Source organism: Odocoileus virginianus, chromosome 23 (genome assembly GCF_023699985.2).
Source record: "Odocoileus virginianus isolate 20LAN1187 ecotype Illinois chromosome 23, Ovbor_1.2, whole genome shotgun sequence".
Classification (NCBI taxonomy): Eukaryota; Metazoa; Chordata; class Mammalia; order Artiodactyla; family Cervidae; genus Odocoileus; species Odocoileus virginianus.
In genome coordinates, this window is record NC_069696.1 from 6658913 (window position 1) to 6676156 (window position 17244).

At 60.3% G+C, this 17244-nt stretch overlaps 1 protein-coding gene and 1 long non-coding RNA gene across 13 annotated transcripts in view; one reads left to right on the forward strand and one right to left on the reverse strand.

Annotated features, from left to right (window-relative positions):
- Positions 1-310: 310 nt before the first annotated feature.
- On the reverse strand, positions 311-11041 carry SOX10 (SRY-box transcription factor 10). Its single transcript, XM_070453311.1, has 4 exons — positions 10817-11041; positions 9794-10302; positions 4702-4970; positions 311-2258 (listed from the first exon to the last, which is right to left on the reverse strand). The coding sequence occupies exons 2-4, from the start codon at positions 10222-10224 to the stop codon at positions 1555-1557; spliced, it is 1404 nt and encodes a 467-aa protein (XP_070309412.1). The 5' UTR covers positions 10225-10302; positions 10817-11041; the 3' UTR covers positions 311-1554.
- A 1517-nt stretch (positions 11042-12558) lies between these two features.
- LOC110138981 (uncharacterized) overlaps positions 12559-17244 on the forward strand; it is a 47519-nt gene continuing 42833 nt past the window's right edge. For 10 of the 12 annotated variants that reach the window (XR_011482909.1, XR_002314343.2, XR_011482913.1 and 7 more), the window contains exon 1: positions 12559-12718. This is a non-coding gene — a long non-coding RNA (uncharacterized lncRNA). Of the gene's footprint in view, positions 12719-14741; positions 14786-17244 lie in introns of all 12 variants that reach the window. The other 2 variants (XR_011482910.1, XR_011482920.1) reach the window with 2 other exon arrangements.

The following is a 17244-nucleotide window of genomic DNA, read 5'->3' on the forward strand; positions in this document are numbered from 1 at the left end:
TGCAAGGCCCCTTCTCTGCTGGGTGAGAATGGGCTGCTTGGAAGGCACTCATGCTGAGTTCCAGCTGAGCCAGCAAGTGGCCCACCTGCAGTGTGGACACCGCTGGGCTGGGGGCAGAGCTCCAGTCTGAGGCCTCAGTTCTGAGCACCCGCTGACCCCACTGTGATGCCAGCTGTCCTGAGCTACTGCACTGGGCAAGAGAGAGGGGACCTTTGGATTATCTGTCCTTTGCATTCTACCCTCTAGCTACTTCCAGAAAGCATTTGAAAAAGCAGGGTGCAGGGATAAGAGACCAGGTCAGGCCCACCAAGCAGGTAACCGGAACCTTTAATTTTATTATGTGGAATGTTTAATGCAGAGTTAATAGGGGCTGGAGTACCTAGCAGAGGGGAGGGGGATAGAGGGAGCTACTGAGATAAATAAGGGGGGGGCAGTAATGAGTTACATGTGGACTTGGGGGTGGAGGGCTGCAGAATAGGAAAATGGGGGCAGAAGAGAGCTACATACTTTATTCAAATACCACTGGGAGGCAAAGGGCAAAAGGCCAGGGCAGCATGTACATGTCAGGAGTTTAGTGTCTTCAGCCTGCTGCCAGCAACCAGGGTGCTGGGCCCTGGGTCTCCCCTTGGAGCCGAGGGTTTGGGCCTGAGCAGCTCTAACTCTCTGGGAAGCCCAAGGAGTTGGGGCTGAGAGCTCAAGGACCACAGAGCCTGGTGAGGTTGGGGGGCGGGGGGCTGGTGGGAGCCGGGAGGAAGGCTCTGTGAATTGTCTCCGAATCCTTTCCTGGGGTCCCGGCCTGCTCACGTCCTGGGTGTGCCTCAAAGTCGGGAGGTTGTCCTGGAGTGGGACCTGGCCCTTTGCTCCATCAGACAAAGAACGAGGTTACTGGCACCGAAATGGATCTGAGGGCCTCTGTGCCAATTCCTTCCTGTGTTCAGGAGGGGAGGGGGGCACTGAAGGGTTGAGGAGACCTCCCTCTGAGACCCCATCCCACCCCCACTCCCTCGAGGCGTTTCAAAGCTGTTCTCAGCCCACCGAGGGGCAGACGGAGCCCGCCGCAGTCCCTGACGCAGGTTTCTGGTTGGCCCTGCTCTTCAGACACGTGGCCTGGCTTCACGGGTTAGGTCAGACCCCCTATTCCTCGCAGAAGAGGAAACACAGGACAGGGGTGGTCAGGCCTCTGATTCCCATCCGACCGACCCTGGGTGCTTCACCCTCCCAGAGGAGGGTAGGCGGGGCCTGCTCAGATCCTGGGATCGAGGGTCATTCCTGGGGGGGAAGGTACAGCCCCTCATTTTTCGGTTTAGGGGCAACAAGCTACCTCCTTCTCCTCTGCCCAGCCGAGTAGCCCAGGGCTGTGCCTGGGCCGGAGCCTGGGTAGGACGGGGTGGGGTCATCAAAGGCAGTGAGCCAGACAGAAGGCCTTCCCCTCAGCTGTCAGCCTCTGCAGCCTCCTCTGCCGCCACCGGGCCTGAGATGGGCGAGGAAGAGGGCGCGAGGGCTGGGGGAAAGGGCAGGGCGAGACGGGAGGTGACAGGGGTGTGGGGCCCCCTTCTATGGCCGGGACAGCGTCGTATATACCGGCTGCTCCCAGTGTGTGGGACTGTGGGACTGGGGCCCCGAGGGGCTGGGGTCAGAGATGGCCGTGTAGAGGGGCCGCTGCGAGGGCCCCATGTAGGAGAAGGCCGAGTAGAGGCCAGAGGTCTGGCCCGAGTGGCCGTAATAGGGTCCTGAGGGCTGATGGTCAGAGTAGTCAAACTGGGGGCGGGAGATGGAGGGGAAGGCGGAGCCGTAGTGGGGCAGGCTGAGGGAGGTGTAGGCGATCTGCGAGGTGGACGGCTGGTCGGTATAGTGCGGGGGTCCCTGGGGCCCCGCGGTCTCCGTCTTCACCTGAGCTTTGGCGTCCACGCCAGGCGGCGAGACAGTGGGCAGAGCCACGCCTGGAGGCTTGGAGATCCAGGCAGAGTGTCCACTGGCCACAGCCAGGGCACTGCCCAGCCCGTAGCCAGCTGCCGAGTAGCTGCCCACGTGGCCCGGGTGCCCGTTGGGCGGCAGGTACTGGTCCAACTCGGCCACGTCGAAGGTCTCCATGTTGGACATTACCTCATGGCTGATCTCACCGATGTCCACGTTGCCGAAGTCGATGTGAGGCTTCCCGCCCTCCCCCAGGGAGCGCCCATCCCGCTTGGGGTCTGCCTTGCCCGACTGCAGCTCTGTCTTTGGGGTGGTCGGAGGGGTGGGTGGGCCATGGCTCTGGCCTAGAGGGTGAAGGGAGACAGAGGGAGAGAAAGAGAGAGAGGAAGCAGGAACAGAGGTCAGTGGCTGATGGTTCACTTTCAGACGCGATACCTCCAGGAGGCTGAGGATCCATCACGGCATGGCCTTGTTCGTTTTAACATGTTCAGGGGGCCTGCGGTGGCATTTGGCTATGTAATGATCTTGGGTTGATGTCCAATCATTTATGAAATTCCCCAGTCCTAGGAATGCATCTTTTCTCCTACCAGGATAGGACTACCCTCTCTCGCCCCCACCCCCTCCCGGAGAGGCCTGCTTCATTTTGAGCAAGTTTCCATTTTCCCCATTGGAAGGTGCTTCCTCACACCAGCTGAAGTCGGCTGCCCCCCCGGCGCTCCTCAGCTGTGCAGCCTGATGGGGTCTGGCCCGTAGGCCTGGCTCGCCCGCTGTCTCTTAAGCACACTCAGCCTCTGCTGGTTGCCCGCCCTGCTCACCTCTCTGGCCTTTATCACATTGGCTGGGTCGTCTGTACACCTCTGCCACCCCGGGCCCTGAAGGGTGATGCGTCACCTCCAACCCCATCCCTCTGCCTAAGGCCACCTCAAGTGCCCTTTATTCAAGGAAACCTTCCCTCCCATCCAGCGCCCTCAACCACGCTCTCAGCTCCCATCACGCACCGCACGGCCCCACTATCCCTCCAGTTGCCTTCTCCCTGCCCATCCAGGAAAGTACCGAGGTGAGTGACCTGTGCTACCCCGTTCCTTCATCTGCCCATTTGCCCCTTCCCAGGTTCATTCAGCAAACACTTAGGGGGCACCACTAAGTGCCAGGCACGGTTGCCAGGCATAGGGGAATACAAAACAAGTCAAATGGTTCCTGTCTGCACAAGCTCCTGGTCTTGGGGGGGGATCCAGGGACCCACCCAGGGCTGGAGGGCAGCATCACAGGTGCTGTGGTGAGGATGGGTGAGGGGCTCAGGAGACCAGCGGAGGAAGCCGCTCGCCCTGCCCTGGGGACGTGGGGAAGGGCTCGGGGAGGAGTAGCTGGGCTGTTTATGGGGAAGAGAAAGCCAGGCCCACAGTAATGGAGTGAGCTGGTTCTGTACACGGACCAGGGTCTTCTGGTGTGTGTATACCCCCGAATCTCCAAAGGAGTGTGAGGGAGGGATGGCTGGACGGGACATCCCTTCGGACAGAGAACATGTTCATGGTCTAGCAAGCTAGGCGCTCCTTGAGGGCAAGCCTGTGGCTCCTCCATCAGACCAGAGGCAGTGCTGAATCCTGTGCTGAAAAGATCTGGACTCTGAGTTTGAATTCTTGCTCTGTCACTTACTGTGTGACCCTGGGCAGACCCCCTATCTTCTCTTATCAGTTTCCTTATCAGTAAAACAGAGATGATACCAAGCAGCTGAGGACATGGCCCCCTTCTGGAAGCTTTCCTTGACCAGAGTCTGGTGGGCAGCTGGATATTTTTGGAGACTGACTGGGTGGACGGGGGGGTGACTCCTCCCTACACGTCATGCCCCCTCTGGGTCTTGCACGGGCTTCACGTGCCCTTGATTCTTCCTGTACTTAATTCACGTGTTTTCATCACTGCTCATCCCTCTATAGGAGGGATGTGGGCTCCTGAGCAACCACGGGCCACGGGAGGCGACAGGAGGCTCCAGGGACCATGGCGTCTCGTTTGGACGCCTGGTGTCTGCTTCCAGGTCTGGCACAGAGGAGGACTCGGAGTGTGTCTTCTGAAGGCAGAGCTCTGCTCACTGGCACTTGCCATGTGCCTGGCCCCAAGCATGGTGCTCTGTATGCTACAAACACAGTGTCAGCAGAGACCCTGGAGCCCTCAGCTACATGGCAAGTTACCCTCAGCTTTCTGTAGAGTCTACTCTGTAGCATGAGAGTGATTTGCCACACAGTTGACGTCTGAGCGGCAGTGTGGCTGCCTCATCAGTTTAGACGGACTGAATGAGTGAACATACATAAAGCAAGTAGCACAGTGACTGGCACACAGTAAGTGCTCAATTAACGTTAGCTGCGCTCATCACCGATGAGAATGAAACAGGAGGCCCTGCGTCTGGCTCCTCTGTGCCATGTGCTCAACGTCACACGCCGTGTGTCCCCCGTCAGACTGGGAGGTGGGGGAGAGGCAACGCGCTCTCCTCCGTCTGCCCTCCCGTCTCTCAGAATCGTCCTGTCCCACCTTTCTCTGGTGTAACTGGCCTTCATTGGCCTCCTTCACGGGTCTCTTCACCCCGAACCAGTGCCCCCTCCTAGCAGTCCTGGCCAGAGCCCTCTTGCCCAGCCGCCTCCCCCGACACCGAGCCCCCTCTGAACTGTCAGTGGGCCCCTGAAGCCCAGCTGGGCCACGACAGCCCAGCCAGCCCTTCCCAGAGCCTCCGGTCTCAAGTCCTGCTCCAGCCTTTGCCTCTCCCCGCCGCCCACAGCCTCCTCCCAGCCCCAGGCTCACCCGAGGGGTGCTCAGGGTTTCCGTCTGACATCGGGGAGCCCTCGCCCGGGTGCCGGTGGTCCAGGTGGGCGCTCTTGTAATGGGCCTGAATGGCGGCCGCCCCGCCCTGCTCAGCCTCCCCGCCTGGGCACTCCGACTCTCCCTGGGCCGCCTTCCCATTCTTCCGTCTCCGCGGCTGGTACTTGTAGTCTGGGTGGTCCTTCTTGTGCTGCATCCGCAGCCGCTCGGCCTCCTCAATGAAGGGGCGCTTGTCGCTCTCGTTCAGCAGCCTGGGGTGGGGTGGTTGGGGTGGGGAGACAGCAGAGGGTCCACCATGAGTGCCTGCCCTGGAAGAAATGAGGCCCCGGGGGGGCTGGGGGAGACTGGCGGGCAGGGTCCCATTGGGAGTCGCGCTGTCTGGTCTAGGGACTGGAGGATGTGAGCCCAAGGCACCAGAGCCTCAGAGGGCAGCCATCTCTGCCCCCAAACCTCTCAGGGACTGGCGTGTGAGCAAAGAACCACCCTGCCGCTCCAGGCAGTCCCTGAGGATGGGGTTAGAATAGAGCTTACAAGAGGCACAGAGCTTCCTTCAGTTTGAAAAGTGAAGTCGCTCAGTTGTGTCCGACTCTTTGCGACCTCATGGACTGTAGCCTACCAGGCTCCTCCATCCACAGGATTTTCCAGGCCAGAATACTGGAGTGGGTTGCCATTTCCTTCTCCAGGAGATCTTCCCAACCCAGGGATTGCACCCGGCTCTCCCACATTGTAGGCAGACGCCTTACCCTCTGAGCCACCAAAAACTCTTTCTTCAAAGCCGTCTGCAAGTGGAGCCGGCTGCCTCGTTAGGGGGTGAACTCCCTGGGACTGGAGGTGTGCAAACAGGAGGAAGAGCCCAGTGTCTGCTACTTCCCAGCTATGTGACCGTGGGCAAGTCACTTCTCTGAGCTTTAGTTTCTTCACCTATAGAACGAGGATAATACCTACTTCTAGGTGTGGGAGTGGCCAAGCTAATGGCTGTGAAGCACTGTGCAAGGGACCTGGGGACTGGGGGGGGTGGGGGGCGGCACCTTGAGAAACAGGTACAACTCTAATGCTGCCTGTGGGGTGGTGGGCCAGAGGACCTGCGGTGGAACCCCTCAACTCTGGAGTCATTTTTGTGAATTCCAGCATGGTGGGGCCGAGGCGGGCAGGATGCCTGTGCCCCTCACTACGTACGGACCCCCACCTCACGGGGCGATTGTATCTCCTTGTCCAGGGAGACACAGAAGATAAAGGAAGCTCCTGTCTTCAAGACCCTGGACGGGGGCATTGAGACCCTCTCCCCAGTCTGAGCCCAGCCAGTGGAATGCAGCCCTTGCAGACCGTACACCCACCCACCTGATTCCAGCCAGGGCTGGGGTCAGGGGAGTTCAGGGCTGGGGTGCCCCTGGTGAGGAGGGCAGGAAGGATGCCTCGAAGAGGGACTCAGGGGAAGAAACAGATTCCCGGAGCCCCAGACATAAGGGACTCTCCAGGAGCAGCTCTGTCCTTTAACCCAAAGGGCCTCTCTCTCCAGCTGCACCCCTCCCCCGTGGGTGCCCTCTTCACCCAGTCAGGAGAAGGCGGGGCCCTCCCTGCCCAGGATGGGAGGGGGTGGTCATACCAGGCACCTCCTAGCGGGCAGCGGCATTCCTCTCCAGCTTAGCCTGCTCGGCTGCCCTCCCCCCGGGCCACGGCCCAGCCCAGCCCAGCCCAGCCCAGCTCTCTCCAAGGGCCCCTCTAGCTGAGTGATGGGATGGGGACCCCAGACCATCGGGGGTTGGGAGTGGGATGCAGCCTTTCTGACCCCAGCTGCGCCCTCTCCCCCGCCCCCAGCCAGCCCAGGGTAGGTGGGGCAGGCCCAAAGGTGGGTGCCTTGTGAGGAGGGGAGGTGGCAAGTGGGGGCACCTCAACCAGCCGTGGCCCCGGCACAGAGGCTCCCAGGATGGCAGGGGACCCTGCACTCCCTCTCCCACCCTAAACCTTCCCTGTGCCCTCTGCCCACTGGCAACCAGATGTGAATCCACAAGAAAATGGCAGGGGGCACGGAGTGGGAGTGGGGGGCACAGGCTAGAAGAGAGGGAAGACTCCAGCTTGCACTCATTGGCGCCTCCCAGCGCTAGTTCCCAGCAGTGCCCTAACTTGGAGAGAAACCTACCCAGGGGAGGTGAGGGTGGGGTCTGCCAGCCCCAACCCCAGTCCTAACTTGAGCCCAACACCAATCTCACCCCCAAACCCAACCCCAGTTGCACCCAGACCTTCAGTTTCAGCTCTGTTCAGGCTCTTTCCTGACCCCAAACCCGTCCTCCCCTACCACAGAAACCCAATTCCAAATCTCACCTTAACTCCAGTGCCAGCCCTCGGTCACCACAGCTCTAACTACAAACCTGGGTTGCTCTTCACCTCTGGGTCTCCAAGGTCTGGAATGGGGAGCGGGGGCGGTGGGCTGATTCCCCACCCAAACTGGAATCCCCAACTGGAGGGGGGCGCCTCCACGGTGGGGCACACTGGCTCCGCCGCTCTACCTGCTCCCGTGGGGGCTCACCTGAGGGTCCAGGGAGGTTCCAGCCTGTGACCCCACCTTTTCTGTCTCTTGGCTCTAATTATTCTCCCCAGGTGGGTCAATCAATACACCGCCTCCCCCAGGACCATGGGATCAACATCTAACAGGACTTTCCTGGGCGGGCACTGAAGGTCAGTGGTTGGCACACTCCCCTAGCCACTTGCAAGCCAGGATCTGGACGCTGGTGTGTCTGATCGACCCCTTTCCAGCGTCCCATACAATCTGTCTGCATGTCTTTCTCTTTTCATGTATACAGCCCCTGATTGCCAGTTCTGCCCAGCTAGCCATCCCCCTTCTTGATAGCCTGAGATTCACAAGCCGGTGTGGGGGGTGGGGGTGGGGGTGCAGATTTCAGGAGAAGCCCCTGGAGAGGCGGGCTAGCCTAACCCAGTTCAGAGGTCTCCCAGGGTCCCCACCCAGGATCCAGGTAGCCCACCCCCTGTTGGCGTAGCCTTTGATCCTTGTCACTGTCTGGTCACCCTCCCACGGCTGGGGTTGGGTCCTGAGTAAGCAGTGCCTGCTTTCCTGGTTTCCCGCCTGCTCCCCGCCCCCCACTCAGGTTGGTCCCTGGGGGTCACCTTGGGCCCCTGTGCACACAGCGTGAGGTGAGGGGTGGTCAGGAACAAGTCCCTTTGAGGAGCCCAACCTGGGATTCTGGGCTGGGGGAACAGGGACAGACAGGGACGATGGAGGGTCCAACCTTAAATCCTTGGCAACAGCGTGGGGGAGCGGTGGGCAGGGGGCTGTCCATCCTTGCCTTGATGCTCTCACTGGGCTTACACTGTGGTCTGCTCATGGTCCACAAGGCCTGTTCTGTCTGCCTGTCTGCCTCCCTCCCTCCTGCCTCCCTCGGTCTCTGCCCCACGGCACCAAGGGTCCTGGCTTGGGCTAAACCCTGCCACGATGTGGATGAACCTTGGGCAGAGGAGCTGGCTTCGACCTCTGCTCCTGTGCAAGGCTAGACCCTCTGAGTCCATGCAGCAGCTTGACCACGGCCTGCTGGGGTGAGCCGAGTGCTGAGGGGGGTGGGGAAGAAGCACCAGGCCTTTAGCAAACACATGGCCAGGGCCAGGCCCAAGGGGCTGGATGTGAATTCCTCTCGGTCTCTTGGGGGTTTTCCTTCTCCTTCCACCACCTTAAGCCTTTGGCCTTCTAGGCCAAGGTCCACTGTGTTGGGGCCGGCAAGGGGAGGGGTGGCAGGCTCCCCTGACACTCTCTGCAGCTCGGATGCTCCTCATTCCTGCTCTCCTCTGCCCTCACCCCACAACGTCTGGACTGTGTCGTAGAGGGTAGGGGTGACCCACTTCTGTCACCGAGGATGGTGTGTGGGAAGACCACTGGCTGAAGCGTCAGGGGACCTGGTTCTGGCCCTGGCTCCGCCACCAGCTGTTACATGGCCTGGGCAGCTCCTCTGCCTTCCTGGCCCTATCTCGTGGACAGTCCAGTGGGGAATCAGGTAACCTCTGCAGACTTTCACCTTCTGGAACCCCTGTTCTCTTTCTGAGCTGCCCAGGACTTCTTGAGGGGGTGGCGTTGCCTTGGTCAACAATGTACTCCCAAGGGAACAGCCTAAACCCCAGACCAGAGGTGAGGCCGACTGCCTTCTCAGGGGCATGTTTTTCCCCCAAAGTTTGAGCTGCTTCCAGAGAACCTGGGACTCTGAGGGACCCGGGGTAGGAAAGGGGCCAGCCGTTCCTCCTGGCCAGGGCTCTCAGCTCCAGGGCTGGAGGGGTAGGAGGTTACTCAATCCTGGGTGGGGCCCTGGAAAGGAAGATGGCGCCTGGACTGGGAGAGGGAGGGAGGGGAAGAGACCAGCCTGGCAGCTCTGGGACCCGGTGGGAGGGGGAGTCTCCTCTCCACACGTCCCCTTCGCTGGGGGATGAAGAAGCCCTGGGCCTGAAGGAGGGGTGCTCAGAAGGGTGCAGAGGAGGAGGTTGGGGTAGGACAGGGACCTGCAGCGGCCTGCTTGGCCTCCATCCCTCACCCTTTCAAAGACCCGGACCTGAATTCCTTGTCTGCCCCCATCTCAGCCCTGCAGTTCTCCACCTGGCTGCCTCAGTTTCCCTGCCTCTCCAGCCAGGCCTTCAGTTCTTTCCCAGACGTTTCCCTCGCATCCCCCTTGACCCGGGGGCAGTCGCACCCTTGAGTGGCACCTGCGGGAATGGGGTTAGTGCACAACTATGGTGTGGATGCTTCCACCAGCCTTCTCTCCCCTCCACCTTCACTCTTGCCCACTCCTCAGAAGCCCAGGCCCCAGCTCCTGCCATCGGCAGAATTCCAACCGCGAGGGGGCGCCTTCCAGCCCGGTGCCCTGGCTGGGGAGCGGGGCCTAGGCCGCTGGAGATCGGTGGGAGAGCAACCCCAAGGGGGTACTGGGGGAAGGGCGGGCCCGATCCCTCAGCTTGCCGTCTAGTCCCATCGAGGAGGCGGCTGCCCCAGGAGAAGGGCCCAGGCCGTGAGCGCTTCGCCCCATTCCACCCGCGGGTAGAGGGCCTGGCGGGAGCTCCCCGGAGGCGGGTCGGGGGCGCTCACCTCCAGAGCTTGCCCAGCGTCTTGCTGAGCTCGGCGTTGTGCAGGTGCGGGTACTGGTCGGCCAGCTTCCTGCGCGCCGCCTGCGCCCACACCATGAAGGCGTTCATGGGCCGCTTGACGTGCGGCTTGCTCTTGCTGGCGCCGTTGACGCGCACCGGCATGGGCACGAGAGTCCAGTCGTAGCCGCTGAGCACCTGGCTGACGGCCTCGCGGATGCACACGGGGAACTTGTCATCGTCCGCCTCGCCGTCCTGCTGTTCCTTCTTGACCTTGCCCAGCTCGCCGGGCCCCGGGCTAGCTCGCAGGCCCGAGCCGCCGCCGCCGCCGCCGTCGGGCCCCAGCGAGGGCGCGCTCCCCGGGGACAGGCAGCGCGGCTCCTCGGAGCCCACAGGGCTCAGCTCCACCTCGGACAGGTCCTGCTCCTCTGCCATGTCGCCCCCGGCCGCCGCCGCCTCGGCCGCCTCCCCGGGGCCCGCCGCCGGGGTCCTGGCGAAGAGTCCAACGCTCACCTGGACGACGGGAAGGAGGGCGCGATGGGCGGCGTGCGCGCAGCCCCGACGGCGGCCCGGCACGCGACTCAGGCACAGCCCTAAGGTGGGACCGGCCGGCTGCCCCTAAACCCACCGCAGCCCCTGGGGCCCGCGCACATGCCAGGCCTGGGCTCGGCCTCTTAGCTCCCGCCTCCATGTCTTCCCCCCACCTGGTCCCAACCGCCTCTTTCTGTGGGTGGGTTCGGGTTCGGTTTTTTTCTTAAAAAAAAAAAAACCTCCTCTTGGGTGGAGGTTTGTTGATGGAAAGGAAGAAAAACGGACTCTTTCTTCTGCTCTAATCCTGGCTCCTGGAATTTCCCACCTTTTCGCTCACCTTTCCCTTTTTCCCTTCCGCCTGACCCCCGACGGGGGACTAGAAGAGGAACTGGGCTGGGGGCAGACGCCGGTGTCAGCTTCTCTCCGCCCCACGCCCCTCCGCGGGGTCCCAGGCCTGGGCCCTGGGAAGGGAGGAGCGGGCTGCGCACTCACTCACCTCCTCGGACCTGTCCTCCAGTCTAGGGCTCGTCCTGAGGAAGTGGAAAACCGTGTCCCAAGGTGTGCGGTCCAGCTCGGGGGCCGGGGGTGGGGGACGCTGGTGGGCTGATTGGGAGGGGCTGGGGGCCCCGGAGCCTCAGGCCACGGGCCTTGTCAGGACGGAGCCTGAATCCTCACCACCAACCACCCTGGCCGGACAGCCTGAGACTGACTGAGCGCTGAGCTGCCGCCGAGGGCTGGGGAAGGAAGGAGGGGGGAGAGGGGGAGGGGGAGGGGAGGGAGGGAGGGAAGGGCAGAAGGTGGAGCCTCCAGCGCTTTCCTTCATCCCCAACACTCTGGGCTCCTCCGCCAGGCCCCCCCACCCCAGCTCCCTGCGCTGCTGGCTGCCCCCAGGCCCATCCTGGGAAGGTGTCGGAGTGGGGGTGGTCAGGCCGGGAAAGCCTGTGGAGGCAGGTGGGCAGGGTCACAACGTATCCCTTGGGGGAAAATTGGGCCCACCTGGGACCCCCAATCTCTGTCTCAGGTGTCGGAATGGGCAGCTGGCAGAGGAGAAGGCAGGTGACGGTTCTGTCATATGGTGGGGGGTGGCACTGGTTGCTTCACTTAAGACCTCTTATTGAGTGCCAGCCTGTCTCACCCCACCTCCTACCCCCCACCCAGGCTGTCCTCTTTCCTGGACAACAGGAGAGAGGAAGATTACATGTCCATACCTGGTGAAGCGGGGCGCAGCTAGATACCCCCTGCCCAGTGCAGATGCCCAGGCTTCACCCCCAGTCTCCTCTCACCGGACACCCTGCACCACAAGGCCTGGGCTGGTTCAAGAGAGACAGACTGAAGTGTGAGGGAGGCTGGGCCCGCGCTGGGCTGGGATCCTCTTCAAGTAGGTCTGAAAATCTCCTGGGGCCCCATTTCCTGGGACCCAACTCCCTCCACCCTGGTAGGGGGAGTCCCAGTCCTGGTTGTCAAGACACCCCCCACTCCCCCACCCCGAGAAAGGGTGAGGAGTGGCCCTGCCTCTTCTTCCTCTCTGCCCACTTCTCCCCTCAACCCCACTCCCCCCAGCAGGGTGACTCCTTCATTTTTCTGTCCTGCCCATCACCTAAGGCTTTCTCAGGCCTCTGAGACCACAGCCCCTCTCTCTTCTCAAAAGGTGGGTGCTGAGGCAGAGGTGAGGGTGTGTGAGGAGGATGGATGGAGCTGGGGCTGCAATGATGACCATGGATGGTTCTGAGCTCCTCAGCGGCTGGGCGAGGCCCCGGGCCCAGCCCAAGAGAGTCGCGTCTGGAGCGGGGCTGGAAAGGGGGTCCAGGCAAGGCCTCATGCTTGGGAAAGGCCAAGGGTGTTGGAGGGGGTGGGTAATGGGACACAATGAGGTAGTCACACGAGGCGAAGGCATGTTGGGGGTGGGGGGAGCGGACACTGAAACACACACACACACACATGCTCACACACACAACCAACCAGACAATCGGGCCAGTGTGTCTGGGGCCTCGGAGCCCAGTGAATTAGGAGTTTGATAAGGGTTTTCTCTTTCTCTCGCTCGCCGGCCTTGGACAATCTCCCCCCAGTTTTCCTCGACGCCACCCCCGGCGCTGCCAACCCTCCTCCCCCCGCCTCCCTTCTCTTCCCTGTGCCCAGATCTTGTTCGGGGCCTTGAAACAGTGAGCTGTCTTTGTTCGAAATACAGGTGAACGGCAATCATGTGATTAACACACACACACATAAAAAGCTTTTTAACAGCGCCCGCCCGGCCTCAGAGCCGCCCAGAGAGGAGCCGCCCTGGATGGACAGAGGGACGGAGGGACGAGCATCCAGTCGGTCGTGTCCGGCTGCCCGCGGCAGTCTCCGACACCCACTGCGGCCCGCCCGCCGCCTGCCTGCCTGGCATCGCTCGATCCCGGTGGGTCCCTGCTCATCCTTCCAGCCCTTGGTTCCTCCTCTTGAGGAGGTGTGGTGTCTGTGGCATCCGTGACTCGGCCTGAGACCCCCACCCTGGGGCGGGGAGGGGTGGTTACGGAGGGTAAGAAGCCAGGTGTGGGGTCCCACGACTCCCTGCCTCCTCCCTTACCCCCCCACCCCTTGGCCCAGCTGTGCCAGGATGGGGGTGGGGATGGCGGTGGGTGCCCTGGGTCTGCAGAGAAGCCAGGCTGGACAGAAGAGTCTCCTCTCTTCCCCTCCCTCTGTCTCTGTCTCTCTCCCTCTCTTCCTGTTTCCAAGTGCTGTGCTGGGCTCTCTGCTGAGAGGTGCTGGGTGAGGAAGGTGGGCTAGCAGGGGTGCGGGGCGGGGGGGGGGGGAGTGCTGTCAGATGCCCAGGGCTGTGGGTGCTGTGAACACACTGCCCACCATGCTGGCAAGTCTTGATCCCCTCCATCTGTTGCAGGCCCCTGCAGGGGAAGGTGCAGGCCTCGTATTCATCCCTGGAGAGCAGGGGTTTTGGAGAGGGGGAGGGTTTCTGGAGGAGGACGATGAGGACACGGGGCCTCTGTCCTTGGCAGAACCAGCCTGGTGGCCAGCGCCCCCTTCTGCTCCTTTCCCCGCTGGGGATGGGAGGGGTCCTTGCCCTCTCATTCCTGACCCTCCCCCAGGAATGCTGGTGACCCCTTACCACACCCTGCCCCACAATCCCCCGTATACCCATCCTGGGAGAGGTGTGGTGCTGGGGAACTCTGGGGCCTGTTCTCTCTCCCCAGAAGGGAGGGTATAATGGTAAGGTTCAGGATGCCTTCCCTGGGCGGAGGCCTTTCGGTACCGGCAGGGTTTTTCTGGGATCCAATCTGGGTTCTGTGGAGCCGGTCCCAGATTTACTCCTGAGATGGGCCCCTGAGAGGAGGAGAGCAAATGAAATTCTGTCCATCAGACGTAAAGCCCACTGATGACTCTGCCTGGTGGAGCTGCTTTGGGTTGGCTGTGACCCTTAACCCGTTAGCTCCCGAGCCATCTTCTGGCGGGCACTGTTCCCGCTTTGTGGAAGGTCCCAGTCCCTCATCTGTCCCCTGGGGCATTGGTTACATCCCCCCACCCGCCTCCCAGATCCCCAGATGTGATGGGGAAATCTGCTGTTCGGCTGAGCCAGGGCCAGGCAGGAAGGCCCTTCAGCACCTCCAGGCACCATGAGGGTGAGACCCACGGGGTTCAGGTTGTCCTCTCCCTCCTTCCTCAGGCCTGGGCCCTGCTTTCACTTTCCCACCAGCTCCCAGCAATCGCCTGGAGCATCGAGCATCGCTTCTAAATCTTGCTGCACTTTAGGGTCACTGTGGCATCTTAAAGAAACCCTGAAACCTGGGTCCCCTACAGACTGGCTCATTCTGAATTTCTGGGCACGGGGTCCAGACGTGCTTGCTTTTTGCAGAGCCCTGGGAGGCCTTGCTCTCCCTGACTGGGGTCTGTGGAACCCTGAGGCTGTGGTGACCCCCTGCAGAACCCAAGGTCTCCTGGGAGAAGGGAAGGGGCTGGGCTTTGGACACCTGAGCTGCAGGCCAGAGCCGCAGTGACCCTGGGGTGTTCGCGGAGTTGTTGGGTGTGGCGGGGGAGGGGCTGTGCATTGGGAAGGGGGAGGGCTGAGGGGCACAGGTCAGGGTCAAGGGTACAATACTCACAGACAGAAGCTTAGTCTGGGAGAGTGTATGGTGGGGAGGGAGGCGGGAGGTGGGAGGTCTGACCTCTGATCAGACATGTTCTTCCAGGTTCGGGTACAGTGGAAAGAACACTGGTGTTGGAGTCAGGAAACCCTGCCACTCGTATCCATATGGCCTTGGGCAGATTATGTTGTTAACCTGTCAGGCTTGGTTTTTGCTTGTATAAGATGTTGAGCATTTTATATATCACTATATCCCAAGTGGTTGGGAGAATTAAATAAGAATACACAGGCACAGAAGTTTTTGAAAAGGTTAAATGTTCATATTTTTTTTGAATTTTTCTTCCAGATTTACTGAGATCTAATTGACACACAGCACTGTATAAGTTTAAGGTGTGTAGCATAATAATTTGACTTACATACATCAGGAAATGATTGTTACAGTTAAGCTTTGTGAATATTCATCTTTTATAGATACAAAATTAAAGAAATAGAAAAAGTGTTTAAAAAAAAGTACGCAGGTCCAGTGGTTAGAACTTGGCTATTTCATGGCTGAAGTCTTGGGTTTGAACCCTGTTTGGGGAACTAAGATCCCATAAGCCACGCTGCACGGACAAAATAAAAAACAAACAAAAAGAATACACACACTCTGAATGTTTGGTGCAGAGTTGTTGTTGAGTCGCTCTGTCATGTCCGACTCTTTGTGACCCCATGAACTGCAGCACACCAGGCTTCCCTGTCCATCACCATCTCCTGGAGCTTGCTCAAACTCATGTCCATCAAGTCGGTGATGCCATCCAACTATCTCATCCTCTGTCATCCCCTTTTCCTCCTGCTTTCAATCTTTCCCACCATCAGGGTCTTTTCCAACGAGTTAGCTCTTCACATCAGGTGGCCAAAGTATTGGAGTTTCAGCTTCAGCATCAGTCCTCCCAATGAATATTCAGGGTTAATCATTTAGGATTGGCTGGTTTGATCTCCTTGCTGTCCAAGGTGCAGAGTAAGTGCTCAATAAATGATAATTAGAAAAAATAGTTTAGAGACCGGGAGGTGGGGGTGCTGCTGACTTCAATTCAGGTGCACAGGTGTTTACAGAGCAGCAACCGTGGATTAGAGTCAGAAGTTTGTAATCTGCCTGTTGAGTCCCAGAGTCAGACCAGGGCGGTGTGACAAGTGCTTCATGGGTGGGCTTCCCCTGCCGGTGGCCCCTGGACAGTGAAGACCACACTTCCAGAGCCCCTGGGCTGGCCCCATCCTGAGCACCCCTGTCCTGGGAGTCTCAACAGCTCTCCCTACTCAGGTGCCATCCTTATTCTCCTCTGGGAAGGAAACTGAGGCTCAAAGATGTGCAGGGATGAGCCCAAGCTCACGCAGCTAATGATGGGAGGGCCCAGCCTGGTATCCTCAGTTTTCCTCCCAGCCCAACCTCTGATCACTCTGCTCTGCCACCACCAGACCCCAGGCATAGCTTCTTGCCGCCTGCACCCCCCACCCCTCCTCAAGGCCTTTGCACTGGCTCTGTACTTTCCCTCCCCCTCGTCGCTGCTGGCAGCCCAGCTCAGAGGCCCTCTCTTCAGGACACGCCTCGCTTGGAATTCTTTTCCTGTATTGCTTGCCCGTGGAGGAGAGGGTAATGGCTCCGTAGCTGCCTCACCCCCTCACTGCACAGCCTGACATCCAGGCCGATCTCCACCTCCTCCTGGGAGGCCCCCCTGAGGGCAGGGCCATGCCTTCCTCTTGGTCTCGGCCCCTCCAGGCCCCAGCATAACTTCAGGGAATCTTCCCTGAGTGGACATGTCACCCAAGTTGAGAGAAAAAGATGGGGAAGGCTGGGGTGGACCGGAGCGGCTACCTGGAGGTGGAGGCCTAAGTGCGGGTGGGGGTGGCGGAGGGGAGGACAGCATTCCAGGCCTGTCCTGACAAGGGTTCTCGCCAGTCCCTGTTTTTGGTCCAAGCTGAGGGTCGCGGACCTGGGCCAGGAAGGCAGCTCCTGGGGCCTGTGTCCTCCTTGCCCTCCCAAGCCCGCCCACTCCGGGAACAAGGAAGCTGGGGCCAGTGCCCAGGGCTGCCTCGGGGCAGCTGGCCTCTGCCCTCTTCTTAGAAGCCCTCGGAGCTGCTCGTTCCTGTCATCCAAACCCAGCTGCCGGAAAGCCCTTCCTGATGTCTCCCCGAACCTCTCACGCTGCGGTGAACTTTTGTGAACATACCCTCTGTGCAGGGCGCTGGGCCAGGAGCTGGGGTAGGGAGGTGGTGGTGGAGGCCAGACCTGGCTTTGAGGAGCTCAGAGTCTGATGAGAGAGACCTGCACAGAAACCCAGGACCCGGGCAAGGCCGAGGTCCTCCATGGCCAAGCCGGGGTGGAGCAGTCAATCCCAGCAGGGCTGGGGGGCTCAGGGTTGCCTCGGCCACTTTCTTCCCTCCCCAGGCCTCAGTTTCCCCACCTACAGAATGTGGGGGCAGCTATCTTATCTCCGAGGCCATTTCCAGATTCAGTAGCCCATGATTATATTTCAAAACCAGAGGCCAATGCCTGACCCAGCGTTTCCAAGGTGGTGCCTCAGGGTGCTCTGTGTTCCTCGGGCATTGATCAACTTCTCTCGAAAAGACAAGTTTTGTGGGCAACCGAGTTGGGGAAACACTGCTTTCCACTTTTTCTTTGTAGAGAGGCAGGGCCTTTGAGGGTGTGAAAAGCTCTAACTGCTATAATAAAGAGTTGGAACTTTGTTTAAAATGCTTACCCCAACTCCTCTTCCTCCTCACCCTTCTCCTTGCAGAGGAGATGGAGATTGATTCATTCATTCATTTTCCTAAGTCCTTTCCTCTGACTCTGGGCCTTTTCTCTCTTCCTTCCT

Bases quoted from the DNA above. Each gene is read 5' to 3' on its own strand.
- SOX10 (XM_070453311.1), bottom strand. From the start codon at position 10,224: ATGGCAGAGGAGCAGGACCTGTCCGAGGTGGAGCTGAGCCCTGTGGGC. The intron at 4,971-9,793 runs GTGAGCGCCCCC...ACCCCACCCCAG, and splicing joins ACGCTGGGCAAGCTCTGGAG to GCTGCTGAACGAGAGCGACA. The intron at 2,259-4,701 runs GTGAGCCTGGGG...TTCACCCTCTAG, and splicing joins AAACCCTGAGCACCCCTCGG to GCCAGAGCCATGGCCCACCC.